This window comes from Pseudorca crassidens, chromosome 3, assembly GCF_039906515.1.
Source record: "Pseudorca crassidens isolate mPseCra1 chromosome 3, mPseCra1.hap1, whole genome shotgun sequence".
Lineage (NCBI taxonomy): Eukaryota > Metazoa > Chordata > Mammalia > Artiodactyla > Delphinidae > Pseudorca > Pseudorca crassidens.
Window position 1 is genome coordinate 139668647 of NC_090298.1, and position 16354 is coordinate 139685000.

A 16354-nucleotide genomic window follows, 5' to 3' on the forward strand; every position below is an offset into this window, starting at 1 on the left:
CACTGATACTGTGTGACCCCAAGCCAGTGACTTGCCCCCTCTGGGTCCAGTTTTCTCCTCAATAGAATGAGATGAAGGGTGGCTGTGAAAATTACAGGAGGATTGACATGACAGAGCTCAGAACACCACCTGGTACACAGTTAATTCTAAGTGAGTGTGCACTGCAGTAGTCCTAGTAGTAGTGGCGGTGGTGGTTGTAGTGGAAATCATTGCTGGTGGTTTATGAACCCAGAACTGGTGTTCCTTGGGTTTTGTAAACTCACAGCTTGGCTCCAACCCCCCATCCCCTGAGCACACAGAAGGTAATGTGGAAAGTACAAGGCTTGAAGTCTTTCGTAAGAAAGAAAATATTTAAAGAGAGAGAGAAAGAAAACAGTTGGGTTTTGAGTGTGTTTCCTGGACCAGCAGCAACAACATCCCCTGGGAACTTACTAAAAATGCAAATTCTCGATCACTCCAGCGCCACTGAATTTGAAACTAAGGGTGGGACCGAGAACCCCTGAGCACTTTGGAGGGTGACCCGGCCCTCCTGCACCCACAGAGCAGTACCAGACCTAGGATGGGAAAGGAGCTGCTTGTGTCTGCGTCTCTAGCCAGACGATGGCATCTGGATAGAGGGGAGAAGCCCCAGGCAGTCCCTAGTTCTTTTCCTTAAAAAAAAAAAAAGAAAGAAAGAAAGAAAGAAAAAAGGCAAGTGCTTTGGAATTGGACACAGCAGGGTTTGAATCCCAGCTCTGCCACACACCAGGTGTATGACTTGGGACAAGTCCCTTCTCTTGTACTCCATTTGTAGGGTAGGGTAGATGCCACCTCCCTGGCAGGGGTGCTGAGCAGAACAGAAGAGTGAACACCTGTACAGCCCTGAGCACAATGCCTGGCATGTTGCAGGTCCACAAGCAGGAGCACCTTCCTTGCTTCCCACGGCATTCCAATACCCTGCTCCAGAGCTCTGGGAACAGCCAAAGTGGTGGTGATGTCTCCCCACGGCAGAAGTCTGACCTGGAGCTGTAGGCAGGAGCTGGGGCCTGTGTATGGGAGCTGCCACTCTCAGCAGGGGACTTCCAGCTTCCCAGGCAGGGCTCCTGCATGCCCTACCCAGGGGCCACCCTCCAGATAAGGCCAGCCCCAGCCAGAGCAGCACAGAACCTCGGGAGGGAAAGGAAGGGGCCACTTGTGTCTGAGGACACCAGGCCTCTCTGGCCAGACTGTGGCATCTGAATAGATGGGAGATGGTCCCAGGGAGTCCCCAATGTCCCCACAGCCAGGGGCCCTGGGGACCAGGTGAGCCTAGGAATCTTGATGGCTGTGCACAGCTGGCCTGCCCACACCCCACTTTCAGCTGCCCCAGCCCACAGGCCCCTGCCCACCAGTGCCTCCCTCTCAGGTAGTGCCACATAAGTCCAACATCCTCTACCCCCAACGTCCTCCACCCCAACGTCCTCCAGCCAGCCAGGGAGCAGACCTGTCCAGCCTCCTTCGACTCCAGACAGCTGTGGGGAGGACGGGACAGTCGAGCAGGTCCTGGAGAGGTTGGTTTCCAGGCACAGAGAAGGTCCTTACAGATGGAGAGTGGCACAATGAGGGCATGAGCACACCTGAGCTTGCAGGGACAGCGTGTCATGGGGTGGTCCCACTGGCGACGTAGCCAGTCCCCACCCTGTCACACTGTGTCATGGTTAGCGCCTCAGTGGGCCGGTATCTCTGGACCACAGAACCCAGAGACAGGACCCATGCCGGGTCCATCACGGGATTCCCAGTGCCTGCAGGGCCTCCAGTGGATGTTTCGGGAATGACTACCTGAGTGACAGACTGAGGATTGGGTATTCAAATCCCCATTTGGGGCCTAGGAAACTGAGGGTCTGAGAGGTTAAATGTCATGTGTTATCTCAAAGGACCTTAGGACCTGGGGTCACTATCTCCAGTCCAAAGGTGAGGAGACAGACACCCTGAGGCAGGAATTGGCTTGCTCCAGGCCATACTAGTGAAAGCAGAATTTCTAAGACACAAACACAATCCTTCTTCTTTAGAAAACAGGCTTTGTGATGGTAGGGACCCTGTCTGTCTTGTTTACAAAGGTACAGGGGATGAAATCAGTCTTTTGAGTTTTATACCCTTCCACAGCTGCTCGGGAAGACAGCCTGGTAGGGCGTGGCCTATGATCCCAGAAAGACAGAGAGGGAGAGGAGGGCTATCTTCTCCCAAGGGGACCAGGAATGAACAGGAACACCAAGCACAGGACAAGCCTTTTTTCTGCTAGAAATGAAAAATGCTGCCCAGCTAAACAGAGTTACCATGTGACCCAGCAATTGTACTCTTAGATATATACCCAAAAGAATTGCAAGGAGGGACTCAAAGAGATACTTGTACATCAGTGTTCACTGAAGCATCAGGGTAGGTGGAAACAGCCCAAGTGTCCATCACCAAATGAATGGATAAACAAAATGGTGAACAGTGGAAGAATATTCAGCCATAAAAAGGAATGAAGTCCTGCTCCATGCTTGCTTTAGTCCGTTCAGGCTGCTATGACAAAAATACCATGGACTGAGTGCCTTAAACAGCAAATATTTATTTCTCACAGTGCTGGAAACTGGGAAGTCCAAGATCAAGGCACTGACAAATGTGGTATCTGGTGAGAGCCCACTTCTGTTCATAGATGGCCATCTTCTTGTATCTTCACATGGCAGAAGGTATGAGGAAACTCCCTAGGGTCTCTTTTATAAGGGCACTAATCCCATTCATGATGGCTCCACCCTCATGACCTAGTCACCTTCCGAAGGCCCCATCTCCTAATAGCATTGCCACATTGGGAGTTAGGATTTTGATATATGAATTCTGGGAGGACACAAATATTCAGTCTATAACCAAGCTGCAACATGGATGAAACTTGAAGACGTTATTCTAAGTGAAATAAACCAGACACAAAAGGTCAAATACTATATGATTCCACTCATATGAGGTACCTAGTGTAGGCAGATTCATAGAGACAGAAAGGAGACTGGTGGTTTCCAGGGACTGGGGGAGGGGGAATAGAGGGTTATTGTTTCATGGGTATGGAGTTTCAGTTTTACAAGATGAAAAGAGCTATGGAGGTAGGGATGATAGGGATGGTCGTACAACAGTGTGAAAGTACTTAATACCACTGAATTGTACTTTTTTTTTTTTTTTTTTGGCTCCATAGGGTCTTCGTTGTTGTGTGCAGCCTTTCTCTAGTTGTAGCGAGCGGGGGCTACTCTTTGTTGCGGTACGAGGGCTTCTCATTGTGGTGGCTTCTCTTGTTGCAGAGCACGGGCTCTAGGCGCGTGGGCTTCAGTAGTTGTGGCACACAGGCTCAGTAGCTGTGGTGCACGGGCTTAGTTGTTCCACAGCAAGTGGGATCTTCCCATACCAGGGATTGAAACTGTGTCCCTGCGTTGGCAGGCATATTCTTAATCGCTGTACCACCAGGGAAGTCCTCTGAGCTGTACTCTTCAAAATGGTTAAGATGCTAAGTTTTATGTATATTTTATCACAATTTTTAAAAAATATTAACATTTTTTAAAATATAATGTAATATACCAAAAACTATTGGGTGGTTCATATGGTATGTGAATTATATCCCAGTAAAGCTGTTTAAAAAAATTATGCTGCTCATAACACTGCTGGACACAGTGTGCCGACCCTTCCAGGGCCAGGATAAAGAACTGCAGATGTTGAAGCACATGGGCCTGCCCACACCCCAGCGTTTGAGTGTGCGGGGAGGACCATGGGACCCCTAGGCCCCCATAAGGGGCCAGTGGCTGAAGGACAGGAAGCCACTGCTTTACTAGGGAAGGAGGAGCAGGAAGACGGCAGAGTCGCCCCCTAGCAGCCTGTCTTCAGTGGACAAGGGCCAGGGAATTCAGACCCAGCTCTTGACTGCTGACACTCTCCAGTGGGAGCCGTGGTCCTTGCCCTGGCCCTGGAGGTCAAGAAAAACAAATGGTGACTCACTTGGGCCCCTTGGGAGTGTGAGTCAATAGTGCAGGGAACTGTGTGAGGCCTCACGGGCCAGGATGCCGGGAGCAGCCCAGCAGGGGCCTCTGCAGAACTTTTCCACTCAGCCTCTTGGCTGCTCTGGGGTGTGTGGTCAGTGAAGCTGGAGCAGCTTCCTCAGAACTTAAAGTCCTGTCAGCGGGCAGCAGAGGAGCCCGAGCTGCGGGGCCACTTGACCTTGGGCAGCCCCTCTCCCACTCTGTAACAGGGACGCTGGTGTCCCTGCCTCATGGGTCTGCTGCAAGAATTATGTGAGGTGCCAGCAGGTGATGGCAGCAGGTACCTCATCAGTGACACCTTGGTGCCCTCCTACCACCAGAACAGAGTTCATTCATGCTCTGACCATTTGTTTAGCACCAACCCATGTGTCACTATTGCCTATCAGGCGATAGCTATGAACCAGCACACAGGAGCCCTATCCTCAGGGAGCTGACATCCTAGTGAGGAGAGAGAAACCATAAACACTAAAGAGCAAATAAAATAAATAAACCAGGTAATTTTGCTAGAGATAAGTGACTGGAAGAAAATAAAACAAGAAAACATGCCAGAGAGGGTGATCAGTGAAGGTGTCCAGGAAGCTCAACAAAGAGTCCACCATGCAGAATAGCCCCAGCCATGCGAGGAGAGCCCCAGGACAGAGGGAACAGCTGGTGCAAAGGCCCTGAGTTAGGACCGGCCTGGCTGGCTTGAGAAGCAGAAAGAAGGCTGTGTGGCAGGGGGTGTAGGTGGGGAGTGAGGGGGAGCAGTGGGAGATGGGGCAGTGTGGAGAGCCTCCTTGCTCACAGGCTGCCCACTGAAGTGACCAACCATCTGGTTTGCCTGGGACTGTCCCAGTTTTAGCACCAAAAGGCCCAGGAAACCCCTCAGTCCTGAGCACACTGGGATAGTTGGTCACACTAGTGCCCACTTGCTTCCCTTATTTCCTGGATGCGGAAGTGAAAGTACCCTAGGCCCTTCTGGGGGCTGGCATGCCCTTCCCTCAGCAGAGCTCTGTTCTCCTGTTCGCAGGAGTGGGAGGCCTGGGTCCAGCGCCCTTAGGGTCAAGTTGCCTTGGAATGGGTGGGATAAGCTGAGTGGCCAGCTTTTCCCTGAGGGTCACTTCCTAAGTCCATGTCCACCAGCGTGCTGGCCATGCTCTGAAGGCCTCACTTGCTCTTTTCTAGGACCTTCTGACTGGACTTTTAACATGTAGGTTATGAGAAATTCTCATGGAAATCAAAGCTCACATGAAGGGCTTTTAAGCTTAAAAAAATAAAATATTTGGGTTGGCCAAAATTTCGCTCTGTTTTTTCCGTAAGATGGCTCTAGCCAGTAGCGCTTAGTTGTCTTTAACTTCATTCAAAACAATTTTGTTAGATTGTATTGTGACAGCTGTCATATTGGTGCATTTTTTTAAAAACTTATCAAAATTGGTGAATTTTTGTGTAGCCATTTTAATATTGAAGATGGAAGAAAAAAAGCAACATTTTCAGCATATTATGCTTTATTATTTCAAGAAGCGTAAAAATGCAACTGGAATGCAAAAAAAAGAGATTTGTGCGGTGTATTGAGAAGGTGCTGTGACTGATGGAACGTGTCAAAACTGGTTTGCAAAGTTTCATGGAGATTTCTCGCCGGACGATGCTCCACGGTCAGGTAGACCAGTTGAAGTTGAAGTTGATAGCGATCAAATTGAGACATTAATTGAGAACAATCAACGTTACACCACATGGGAGAGAGCCAACATACTCAAAATAACCAAATCAAGTGCTGAAAATCATTTGCACCAGCTTGGTTGTGTCAATCACTTTGATGTTTGGGTTTCACGTAAGTTAAGCGGAAAAAAAACCTTCTTGAGTGTATTTCCACATGCGATTCTCTACTTAAACGTAATGAAAACATTCCATTTTTATAACAAATTGTGACGGGCAATGAAAAGTGGATACTGTACAATAATGTGGAACGGAAGAGATTGTGGAGCAAGTGAAATGAACCACCAACAACCACACCAAATAAAGGTCTTCATCCAAAGAAGGTGGTGTTGTGTATATGGTGGGATTGGAAGGGAGTCCTCTATTATGAGCTCCTTCCAAACGATTAATTCCAACAGGTACTGCTCCCAACTAGACCAACTGAAAGCAACACTCGATGAAAAGTGTCAATAAGGAAACGCATAATCTCCCATCGGGATAATGCAAGACCGCATGTTTCTTTTTTTTTTTTTTAGCATCTTTATTGGAGTACAATTGCTTTACAGTGGTGTGTTAGTTTCTGCTTTATAACAAAGTGAATCAGCTATACATAGTTTCTGCTTTATAACAAAGTGAATCAGCTATACATATACATATATCCCCATATCTCCTTCCTCTTACATCTCCCTCCCACCCTCCCTATCCCACCCCTCTAGGTAAGACTGCATGTTTCTTTGATGACCAGGCAAAAACTGTTACAGCTTGGCTGGGAAGTTCTGATTCATTGACGTATTCACCAGACGTTGCACCTTCGGATTTCCATTCATTTTGGTCTTTACAAAATTCTCTTGGACTTCCCTGGTGGTGCAGTGGTTGAGAATCCGCCTGCCAATGCAGGGGACGCAGGTTCGATCCCTGGTCCAGGAAGATCCCACATGCTGCGGAGCAACTAAGCCCACGAGCCACAACTACTGAAGCCTGCATGCCTAGAACCCGTGCTCCGCAACAAGAGAAGCCACCGCAATGAGAAGCCCACGAACCGCAACGAAGAGTAGCCCCTGCTCGCCGCAACTAGAGAAAAGCCCACGCACAGCAACGAAGACCCAATGCAGCCAAAAAAAAAAAAATTCTCTTAATGGAAAAATTTTCAATTCCCTGGAAGACTGTAAGAGGCACCTGGAATAGTTCTTTGCTCAAAAAGATAAAAAAGTTTTAAAAGTTATAAAAAAGCCTTTCTTGACTTCTCTGAGCCTCAGTTTCCCCAATCTTTAGAGAAAAAAGTGTGGAGAGGGTTTAAAGCATTTTTCAGAACTGAGTATAGATTCAATTAGATAAATTGCACAAAAGCTCCTGCCCTTAGGGGCTGGCAGGAGGGAGGAGCAGGGGCTGGGGTATGGGCGGGGAGGGGGTGGGTTGCTGAGTGACTGTTGGAGCCAGGGGAAGAGGGAGAGGGAGGGGCCTGGGCAGGCTGTCCCCCGGTTGGCCCCAGGGTTGTGAGAGGACAGCAATAAAGCAAGCGTTGCTGAAGGAGGTATCATCAGGGGAGGGAGGTGCCGGGAAGGATTGAGGGAGACCACCACTGCGAGAACCAGGTCCTCACTGCTCAGGCCTCCCTGGAGCCTGTTGGCGTTCAGGCCCCCTTTGGAGTTGGTCAGTGACATGAGGGCTCCAGCCCAACCAGAGATGAGATTTTTATCAGTTAGAAATGGTTCCAGTTTGTCTGGCCTCGAACAGTGCTTGAGAAAAGCATCATCCTCCCTGGAGTTACTTAATGTGCAGATGGTTGTCACAAGGGTAATTTAGCAGCGAGCTGGAGCCTTCACCAGCCCATGCGATGCCTGAAACCTCAGGATTTCTTTGAGAAATCTCATTCCCAGACCACTCAGCCCGGGCATCCTGATCCCTAGGCCCACAGACAGACTGTGATTAGGGACCTGGAAAAGCTCCAGACTGTCCCTGCCCCTGTGGGCTCAAGGTCAGGGTGTAATGAGGGCTTCGCCAGCCTCTGGACTCAAACCCTGCCCTCTATACCATACTTGAGCTATACTGAAATATAGCTGCCCTGTCTCAGGCTTCACCCACCTTGGGAAGCACATAACCAATGTACATCAAGTCCCCAGATTCTAATGGCCCAGAGGCCCCTGCAGCCAGTTATTTCTTGGGGTCCCAAATAGGCCCCTCTTTTGTGCCCCCAAGCTGGTGTGTCTGCTGCCAGCTCATCTGTTTAACAGTTCTGCAAGGCAGGTATAGTTGCCATCACCCCTAAAATTTTATCCTCACGGATTGGGAACCCAAAGCTCAGAGAGGTTGAGTAACTTGCTCCAGGTTAAACAGCTTCCTTTCAGTCATGTCTTTTCCCCTTCTGCACCAGCATCACCTGTTGGTATCTGTTGCTCAAAGCCTCTGGAAGGAAACTTTGCAGGTGCCACCATGGCAGCACCCACTGTGAAACACCAGCGTCCCCATGGCTGCCAGCCCCTGACCCAGAGCCGTGTGGGTCACACAGAGGTGAGAACAGCCTGAACTGGTCTTCATCACCTGGAGACTCTCCAGCCGGGACGGTTTTTCCAGCAGCATCCTTGGGCAAGACCTGAGTTTCTCCATCTATACATCAGCAGGTCGATCAAGACAGACTCCCAGGTGCCTTCCAGAGCAGCCTGAGTGTCTGAGTCTGTGCCAGAAGTGGGAAACATTCTGCCACTGTAGAAAGGAAGGAACAGAAGAAAACCAAGAAGCGGAAAGCTCTGAGGCAAACTGCTAGGCCAGGAGCCTGGTTTTGCTTGTTCGGAGAACATCTGAGCTGCAGCCAGCTGGCCAGGCTATCCCTGGGAGCCCAGATCAATCTGCTGCAGGCCTGGCCCAGATGCCAGAGGGCCACAACCCATCTGCCCTGCTGCTCGCCCCAGGGTGGCCACCCCTTCCATTGTCAAGGCTGCCTGCCTGGGAGTTCAACATATCTGGCACAGCTGCCCTTGCACCTTAAGAATCACAGACTGATGATGAAGGGCTCCTCAAGGCGCCAGCTGTGTGGCCTTAGGCAAATCTTTTCACCTCACTTAAGCCTCAGAGTTCCCCTCTATACAGGGCATACCAGCATCTTCTTCAGAGGGCTGAGTAGGGAATAGATGAGCTCCTTGGATGAGCCACAGGAGATCTGGAGCACAAAGGATTCCAAGTTCCTATTTGCTGGATGAGTAGCTGGCCTGGCACCTAGTAGATGCTGAACCAGGGCTGCTGCCCATGGCCGGCCCTCAGCACCTGACAATCTAGAAACTCATGAAAGGCCGTCCTTCCTGCCTTCCCCACTACAGGTTCCACAATCCAGGCCTTGTGTGTGCAAGGCCTCTCTGTTTGCAAAAGCAGCAGACAGGGAGCCTAGTGGTCAGCATGGGACTCAGCTCTGGCATTCCCCGCTCCCAGGGCCTCTATTTGATCAAGGCTGGCAGGCCTCACCACCTCCATCACCTGCCGTAGGGAGAAAGGAGAGAAAGTATCTTTCATCTCAACAGCTTTGCCCATCAAATAAGATAGTCTTGCATCTCTTCTAAGCCATGGATCTTGTTAGATTTGACAGTCTTTTAAAGAGATTGCCAAGAAATGGTAAAGAGGGACCTTAGGCTGCACAAGATGCGGACTGCACACTGCAGTGGACTACCTTCTGTTAGGAGGAGGACAAACGAGTCACAGCAGGAAGGGTGGGTGGAAGAGGCTAAGTGTGGGGGCAACCTTTGCCTGACACCAAGGAGGAAGGGGTCTCAGTTAAGTGTGGGGCAAGAGGATGCCTCAGACAGCTCCCAGGTGGTTTCTGGCTTGGCTCTGTGGGTACTGATCATACCTACACCTAGGAGAGAAGAGAACGCTGTTGGGAGCACACGGAGAACTGGGAGATGATTTTGGGTTTGGACATGTTGCCTCTCAATAGAATTATCTTGGAGACAGTTGAATGAGTATGAACCTTAGAAGAGTGGGTTGACCAGTTGTCAGTTTGTGAGCTGTTCACACAGAGGCCTCCAGGATCTGGTTTGAATTGGCCTGCAGAGAGTTCACAAGCCTCAGTCTCCTTTACTTAAGCCCTTTCAGTTGGGAGTCCTGTCCAGCCTGCCAGGGCTACAGCCCCACAGGCCCTGTGCACTCAACAGCCCCCAGGACCCCCACCCAGTCCAGGCCTGCTGGGAGCTTCCCCCAAAGGCCCTGGGAGGCGGGGCACCCCACCCTGCCTGGGCAGCTGCCCACTTGCTAGCATCTTCCTCATTGGGCCTTCTGCCTAACCATGCCACCCAGGAGACCCACCCCGAAAAATCCATTAGTTCAGCCACCTCAGCGGCAGTAAATGTCTTCATCTGGCTTGAGTTTCCCAGATGGAGAATTTTACAGTCGTACCCAGTAATGACCGTTAGAAAACCATGGCGCTGCTTTAGCTTTCATGTCCAGGAAGAGCCTGGCTTACTCTCCCACTCTTGGGCCCCTTTCCTGCCACGCCCCATACGTCAGCCTGAGGCCCAGGGCGAGTGAGCGACCTTGCTGAGCCAAGCACAGGCCTTTTATAGCCTGGTGAGAGCACAGAATCCAGGGACCAGTTTGCTGGACCTTGTGAGTGAAAGCTGGGCCTCTTCTCTCCTACAACCAAAGGAGCATGATGCTGGGTGTGCCATTGGGGTCCCTCTTCCCACACCCTCACTCACCCTGAAAACAGATGTGCCTGGATAGAACGGGCCAAACACCGGCCAGCCTCACGAGGTTTCCAGGCGCTGTCAGCCCCATGAAGGAGCCGGGAGGAGAGCAGGATGCATGTTTAGCCGTGAGGGGTCTGAGATGTTGGTGAGACACCCACATGGAGGTGTTGAAAGCAGTTGTCCATGCACTGCAGGTGTTGCAGGCCTTGGCTGAGATCACTGACCTGGAGGCTCTTCATAAGCTGTTACACTGGTGTGAGGAGCTATTGTTTGTTATGGGGGTGCCAGAATCTCAGCCTCGCTAATCAACACAGCCCTGAGCCATTCCAGCATAAAACTCAAGGTCTCTGTCTGGTCTCGGGAAAAGTCAAGGGCTATGTAACTGGCATGAATTTCTACTCCCAGAATTCAGGGGTACATCACTTATATGGTCAAATGATTTTAGACAAAGGCGCCAAGGCTACACAATGGGGAAAAGATAGTCTCTTCAACAAATGCTGTTGAGAAAACTGGATACCCACATGCAAAAGAATGAAGTTGGGCCCTTACCTTATACCATACACAAAAATTAGCTCAAAAGGTTAAAAGGTTAAAATTAACTCAAAGGTAACAAAAGCAAAAATAGACAAATTGGACTACATCAAGCTTTAAAACTTCTGCACAGAGAAGGAAAACAGGAGGAAGAATCAGGGGTAGTTAGACTAACAGGGAGTGAAAACGGAGACAGAGAGGGGAAGGCAAGGGAGCGTCAGGGAGGTTTGCAGCAGGGCTCCAGGAGCGGCGCCGGGATGAGGGCGCGCTGGCTGAGGCCTCAGCCCTCCACTCCCAGGCCAGGCGAGCTGTGCTCTGGGCCCTGCTGCCGCCAGGTTCTGGGTTCCATGACCCAGAGCCCTCTTCCTCTTCAGCATCGCAGTCACTCAGGTCTCGGGGGCTGACATGGGCCGAGGGGCAGAAGGCAGAGGCAGGATGATCTGCATCAGATTCAGAAAGTGCAAAAATGTATGGATAAGACTGGATACGGAAAAGAATGTGCATTGGAGTGTACATTATGTGCAATAAATCACAAGAAATTTATAAGCGGCTCCCTGGAGCTGTGGGGGAGGGGAGAGAGGTGCCAAAAAGTCTAGTGAGCAAAAGGAAGTACATGGATAGGATAGAGCCTGTTACCACCGAGTTTAAACATTTGAGATGCCATGATAGTGTCTTTATGTGGTGCGTTGTCTCTGTTGTTTTATTTTAGTGAATATTAAAAAGCATTTGTCCGGGCTTTTGTAAGTTAACTCCCACCCTCAGCCTTATTTTTCTTGAAAATGTGAAGTTTCTCAGTGGCAAAACTCTTCTGCCTCAAGAGTTTCTAGGTAGTAAACCTTTTTGAATGGAAAAGGACTTGGGAATGAAATAATGAACAGTTAATTGAATAACTAAATGAATGAGTGAGGGATGAGAACGCAGCCAACAGGGGAGGATCCAGAGGAGCAGGGGGGAGGGAGGCGCAGGAGATGGCGCTTTATCCCCACTCCTCTCCCCTCCCCCAGCCAGCAAGGTGGTGAGCTGGCTGCCCCCAGGCTGCTGTTATGGGTGTGGGTTGGGGGGTGGTGATGCGGTGGTGCTGGCCGCAGGCAGGCTGTGCCCAAGCTCACTGGGTTCCCTTCTTAATGAGTCCGTCCTTGTTTTCCTGTCTAGGCCCCCCTGGACGGCGTGGCAAGCCTGGAAGAAGAGGTGATCCCGGTGAGTCCCAGGTTTTCTTAATTACTAAACCCAGGCCTGGAAGTCTGCCCTTGACCTGGGACCTGGCTGGAGGTGCCAATCCTTGCACCACCCCATAACTCAGGACCTTTGGTCCTGGGCCAGGTCTTTGTGTCCCTTCCAATTCCAGCCACTGTCCCCAGAGCTGCAGTGCCCAGTGCTGCCTTTCTTGGCTTCTTGACACCATTCCAGTGTTACAATTCCAGTGACAGTCCCCTCTATGCCCTTGGCCACCTCCCAAATCTCATTATCAGCCTCAGAAACTTTAATCCCTGGTCTCCCACTCTGAAACGGCCTCTTGTCTTTGCAGGACTCGCTACTGTGGGTCCCTCAACACAAGATGGTTCTCCTGTGTGTCCCCATCCCTCCCCTGACATGGCCTGTCCTTCCCTTGGCAGAGGCACCAGGAGAAGATCCTTTCCATACCTTCCATGCAACCTGCAGACTCACCTGTACTCACCGCCAGCCTCCCTCCTGCCACCTTCATTTCACCCAAAATGCACTCTCTCTGCGTGTGCCCTTCCCCCAACTCACAGTGAAGCTTCCCTCAGAGGCTACACACCCCTACCCCACTCCCATCTCCTCTGCCTTGCCTTCCACTCCTCCCAGCCCCTCCAGTCTCTTCTCACTGTCACGCCACTCACATCCTTTTGACCAAAGTTACCACTGACCACCTGATCGCCGTACCAGCAGACACAGATGCGTTGCTGTCTCTCTTCCTGGGCCTCACATTGGCCATTCCCCTGGGTCCCCCTCTGACTCTTGCCTGCGTTTCCTCCCACATCTCTGACCCCTTCTCGTATGCCTTTCCTATGGGGCCCACTTGCCTCTTAAATGGATCTGCCCTTGGCCCTCTTCTCTCTCTCCCACCCCTGTGGCTCCGGCGCCCCCATAATGCTGATGACGCCCCCACTTCCTGCCTCCAGCCAGTCATCTCCTCTGGACCCAGAGGTTGGACCTGGCCCCAGTGAACCCAGCACTTCCCCCAGCTGCTCTCCTCTAGTTCCCCATTGCAGGGAGGGGGCCTCCAGCCGCCTGCTTCCCTATGCAGACACCAGGGCATCATCCTTAATCCCTCCCTCCCCACTCCCCCACCAAATCCCCATCAGCCTCCTCCTCAGTATGTCACAGCACTGTCCTCATCAGCACAGCCTCCTGCAGTTCTCACCACTGTTCCTCCCATGTCCCCTACCTCCAGCCTCATTGTGGATGTCTGGGGCCCTCCCACTCTGAACCTGTACTCTTATGTCCTCCCTACCCCCAGAATGTCTCCTCCTCTACCTGGACTCTTACCCCAAATTCACTATTCTTTGTCCTTTCAGTCTAGCTCAAGCATCTTCTCCAGAAAGGCTTATATCTAATCCCTCTGGCTGGGGCTATCACCAACCCAGCCAAGAGCCTGGTGCAGAGGAGGCTCCAGGGAATGGAAATGCACAGAACAGTGAATGAATGAAAGAATACACATGTGCTCAGCCCCTAAGCAAATTCATAAAGAGAGCATGGTGGTAAAGGCAGATTGAGCCTGGGAGAAAGGGGGCAGGTTCTCTCTGAACCTCAGACTCTTCTTCCTGAAACTGGGCATGGGCCTCTTGTCCTCTCGTTTTGCTGCGTGCTTGTGCTATCTAGGTCCCTACATAGAAGCCCTCCAGATAAACTCCCCAGAGTTCACTGGAAGGAAACACCTTTCCTGGCACTCTGTTTGCTTTGACTTCCAGAAGCTGAGGACTGTTTTGTGTTTGATTGCAATGGATTTTGTGTGTAATCACCTACCTGCACCATCAGCCAAATACACACTTCATCACTCAGTTCTTATTTCTGCCCTCGTAAAAGGTTTTATTGCCTTTTATTGTAAGCTCCTGAAGTCCTTTTTGGAAGAAGATGAGGAATACATAGTGACTTTTTTTAGGACAAAGTATAATATTACTCAACTTACTCAAAAACCCATTAGAATTATGATTCCAATTTACAACTGATCTAAAAGTCAAAGAAAGACAAGGACTTACTGGGCCCCTGACACTGCCCTGGGTCCTTTCAAATCCTTCATCTCACGTGATCCTCACAGAGCTCTGCAAAAGATAAAAATATGTTATTATCCCCATTTTGCAGATAAGGAAACTGAGGCTCCAAGGGGAGAAGTGTCTCATCTAAGGTCAGCTGCTGGGCAAGGGATGGGCAGCATCTCCTCCCCTTCACTGCCCTTTCCCACGCGATGTCCTGATTCTCTGCCTGTCACAGAATGGTGTGAGTAGCACAGAGCAGATGTCCCTCTCTGATTAGCTTTGGCTGGGCCTTGTGTTTATTTCTAGATAGTTTCACACACATGCACCTCTTGGCTTTGGGCCCTTTCCTTGTACAAACCAGGCTTTTTTTCACCCCAGGGAGAAAGGCTCTTTTTTGCCTGGTGGGACAATATCTGGCTGAGATGGCTTCTTTCTGCTGCTGCAGACCTGCAGACAGAGCCGACCCTGCCCGCCTGTGGGGATGGGTTCTCTCCAGCTCCCAGTGGGAGCCTTTGTCTGGAATATGGCTCACAGGTCCTACAGTGTTTTTGTGTCTCTATTGTAGTGGAGTGGATTTTTCATCTCCCCACTGGCCTATTTCTCAGCTGGGGAAACCGAGCACTACCCTTGGTATTCCCTTTCTAGGGAACTTAGACAGTATTTTTTCTCCTTCCAGACTTCCCTTTCCCCAAGAGCATCCATCACTCTACCCTGGCTCCCCCAGCCCCCTAGATCCCTCCCTCAGTCGCAGCACTCCCTGCAGTGCTGGTGGTCTGCTCTGCAAACATGTCCTTCTCCACCAAAGCACAGGCTCCTCAGAGAAGGAGCTTGACCCGCAGGCACTAAAGATATGGTCAACAAATGCTTGTTGACGGGAAAGAGGGAGGGAAGGGAGGAGGGAGAGAGAAAGAGGGACTTTTTAGGAAGCAGGAAGAGACAAGGATGAAAACAATCAAATCCTGCTTGGCTGATGCTTGTGCTAAAGCTACAGAGACAAAAGGAGGTACTCACCAAATCTCTGCAGCCGCCAGCCTTAGGTCAGCAGTTTTAGTGTCAGGGTTTTTTATCCACCCTGGCCCCAAGAAACCCTTTCTAAAAATACAGTGGAAGAATCACTACTGGGATGGTAGAGATAGGACTTCTGAAAATCTGCTCCTCCATAAAAGCAGCAAGAACACTAGGAAAAATTGACCTTTTCAGAATCCTGGAAATTAACATCTGGTAACAACCTAAGAAATGTTAATTTAAGAAAAAGGTCTGAAACTTGCTGAGAACAGTGAGGTTTGTAGCATTTTAATTTGCCCATCTCCCCAGCCCCATGGTAGCCTTAAAAACCATCACAGCCTCACAATCACAGTACCTGTGAAAACTAGCAGCCGTTGGAGGTGGCAGAACAACTTTGAAGCTCCCCAAATGCTCATTCTCTGAAACTTGTCACTGTTTGTTAGCTCCCTGGAAAAGCCCATACACAAAACTCATCTTTTTTGACCTGATGCAGAGCTCACTTACTGGGAAAAGCCCTATCCCCAGAGTGCTTGCCAAATACACTCAGCAGCAGTTGTTTAACTTTGCAGCTGCCTGAGGTGGCAATACAAGTTGGAGCAAACAAGAAGCTGACACAAAAACTTAAATGAAAATCTAGGGGTTGAGCTGTCCAAAGGGCCTTTGAAATGCTCCCATATACCTGGGGATCTAGAAGACACATGCCCATGCAGGGAAAGACCTAAAAATCCCCAGTCTCTCACCTCTGGCTGACCTTGAGTCTCCACTCAAGCAAGAAGTAAAGGCAAAAGCAGAGTTGTAACCTGATAGAGTGTTGAAGTTATGCTCAACACACACAAAGAGCCCCTCAGAACAGAATGGGAGACTTACCAGATCAAGGCATTAAAGAAAACCTCTGTCTTAAGCTGACAATTAAGCAAAGCAAGCAGAGAATTCAGTAGCTGCACATGATAAAGAGTACACATTTCAGAGAATTAGCTCAAAAAAGCCCCTGAACAAACAACAACAACAACAAACCCTGGAAAGGAAGAGGGATATCTAGTTTCCAGAGTAGACATATTAGATTATTTGATGCCCAATTTTTAACAAAGACACACAAAGATACAAGAAAATATGGCAATGAAAAAAAAAAAGAGGAAAAAAAGCAGTCAGTAAAAACTGTCAGTGAGGAAGCCCAGATGAACTTACTAGACAAAGGTTTTATATTGGCTATTATACATATGTTCAAAGAACTAAAGGAAACCATGTCTAA

General features: G+C 50.0%; 1 protein-coding gene across 1 annotated transcript in view; it reads left to right on the forward strand.

The window, feature by feature from the left end:
- Window positions 1-16354, forward strand: part of COL23A1 (collagen type XXIII alpha 1 chain) — a 352859-nt gene that overhangs the window by 270740 nt on the left and 65765 nt on the right. The window contains exon 3 of the mRNA XM_067732638.1: window positions 12038-12082. Within this exon, the coding sequence (XP_067588739.1) occupies window positions 12038-12082 (45 nt within the window). The remainder of the gene's footprint in view (window positions 1-12037; window positions 12083-16354) is intronic.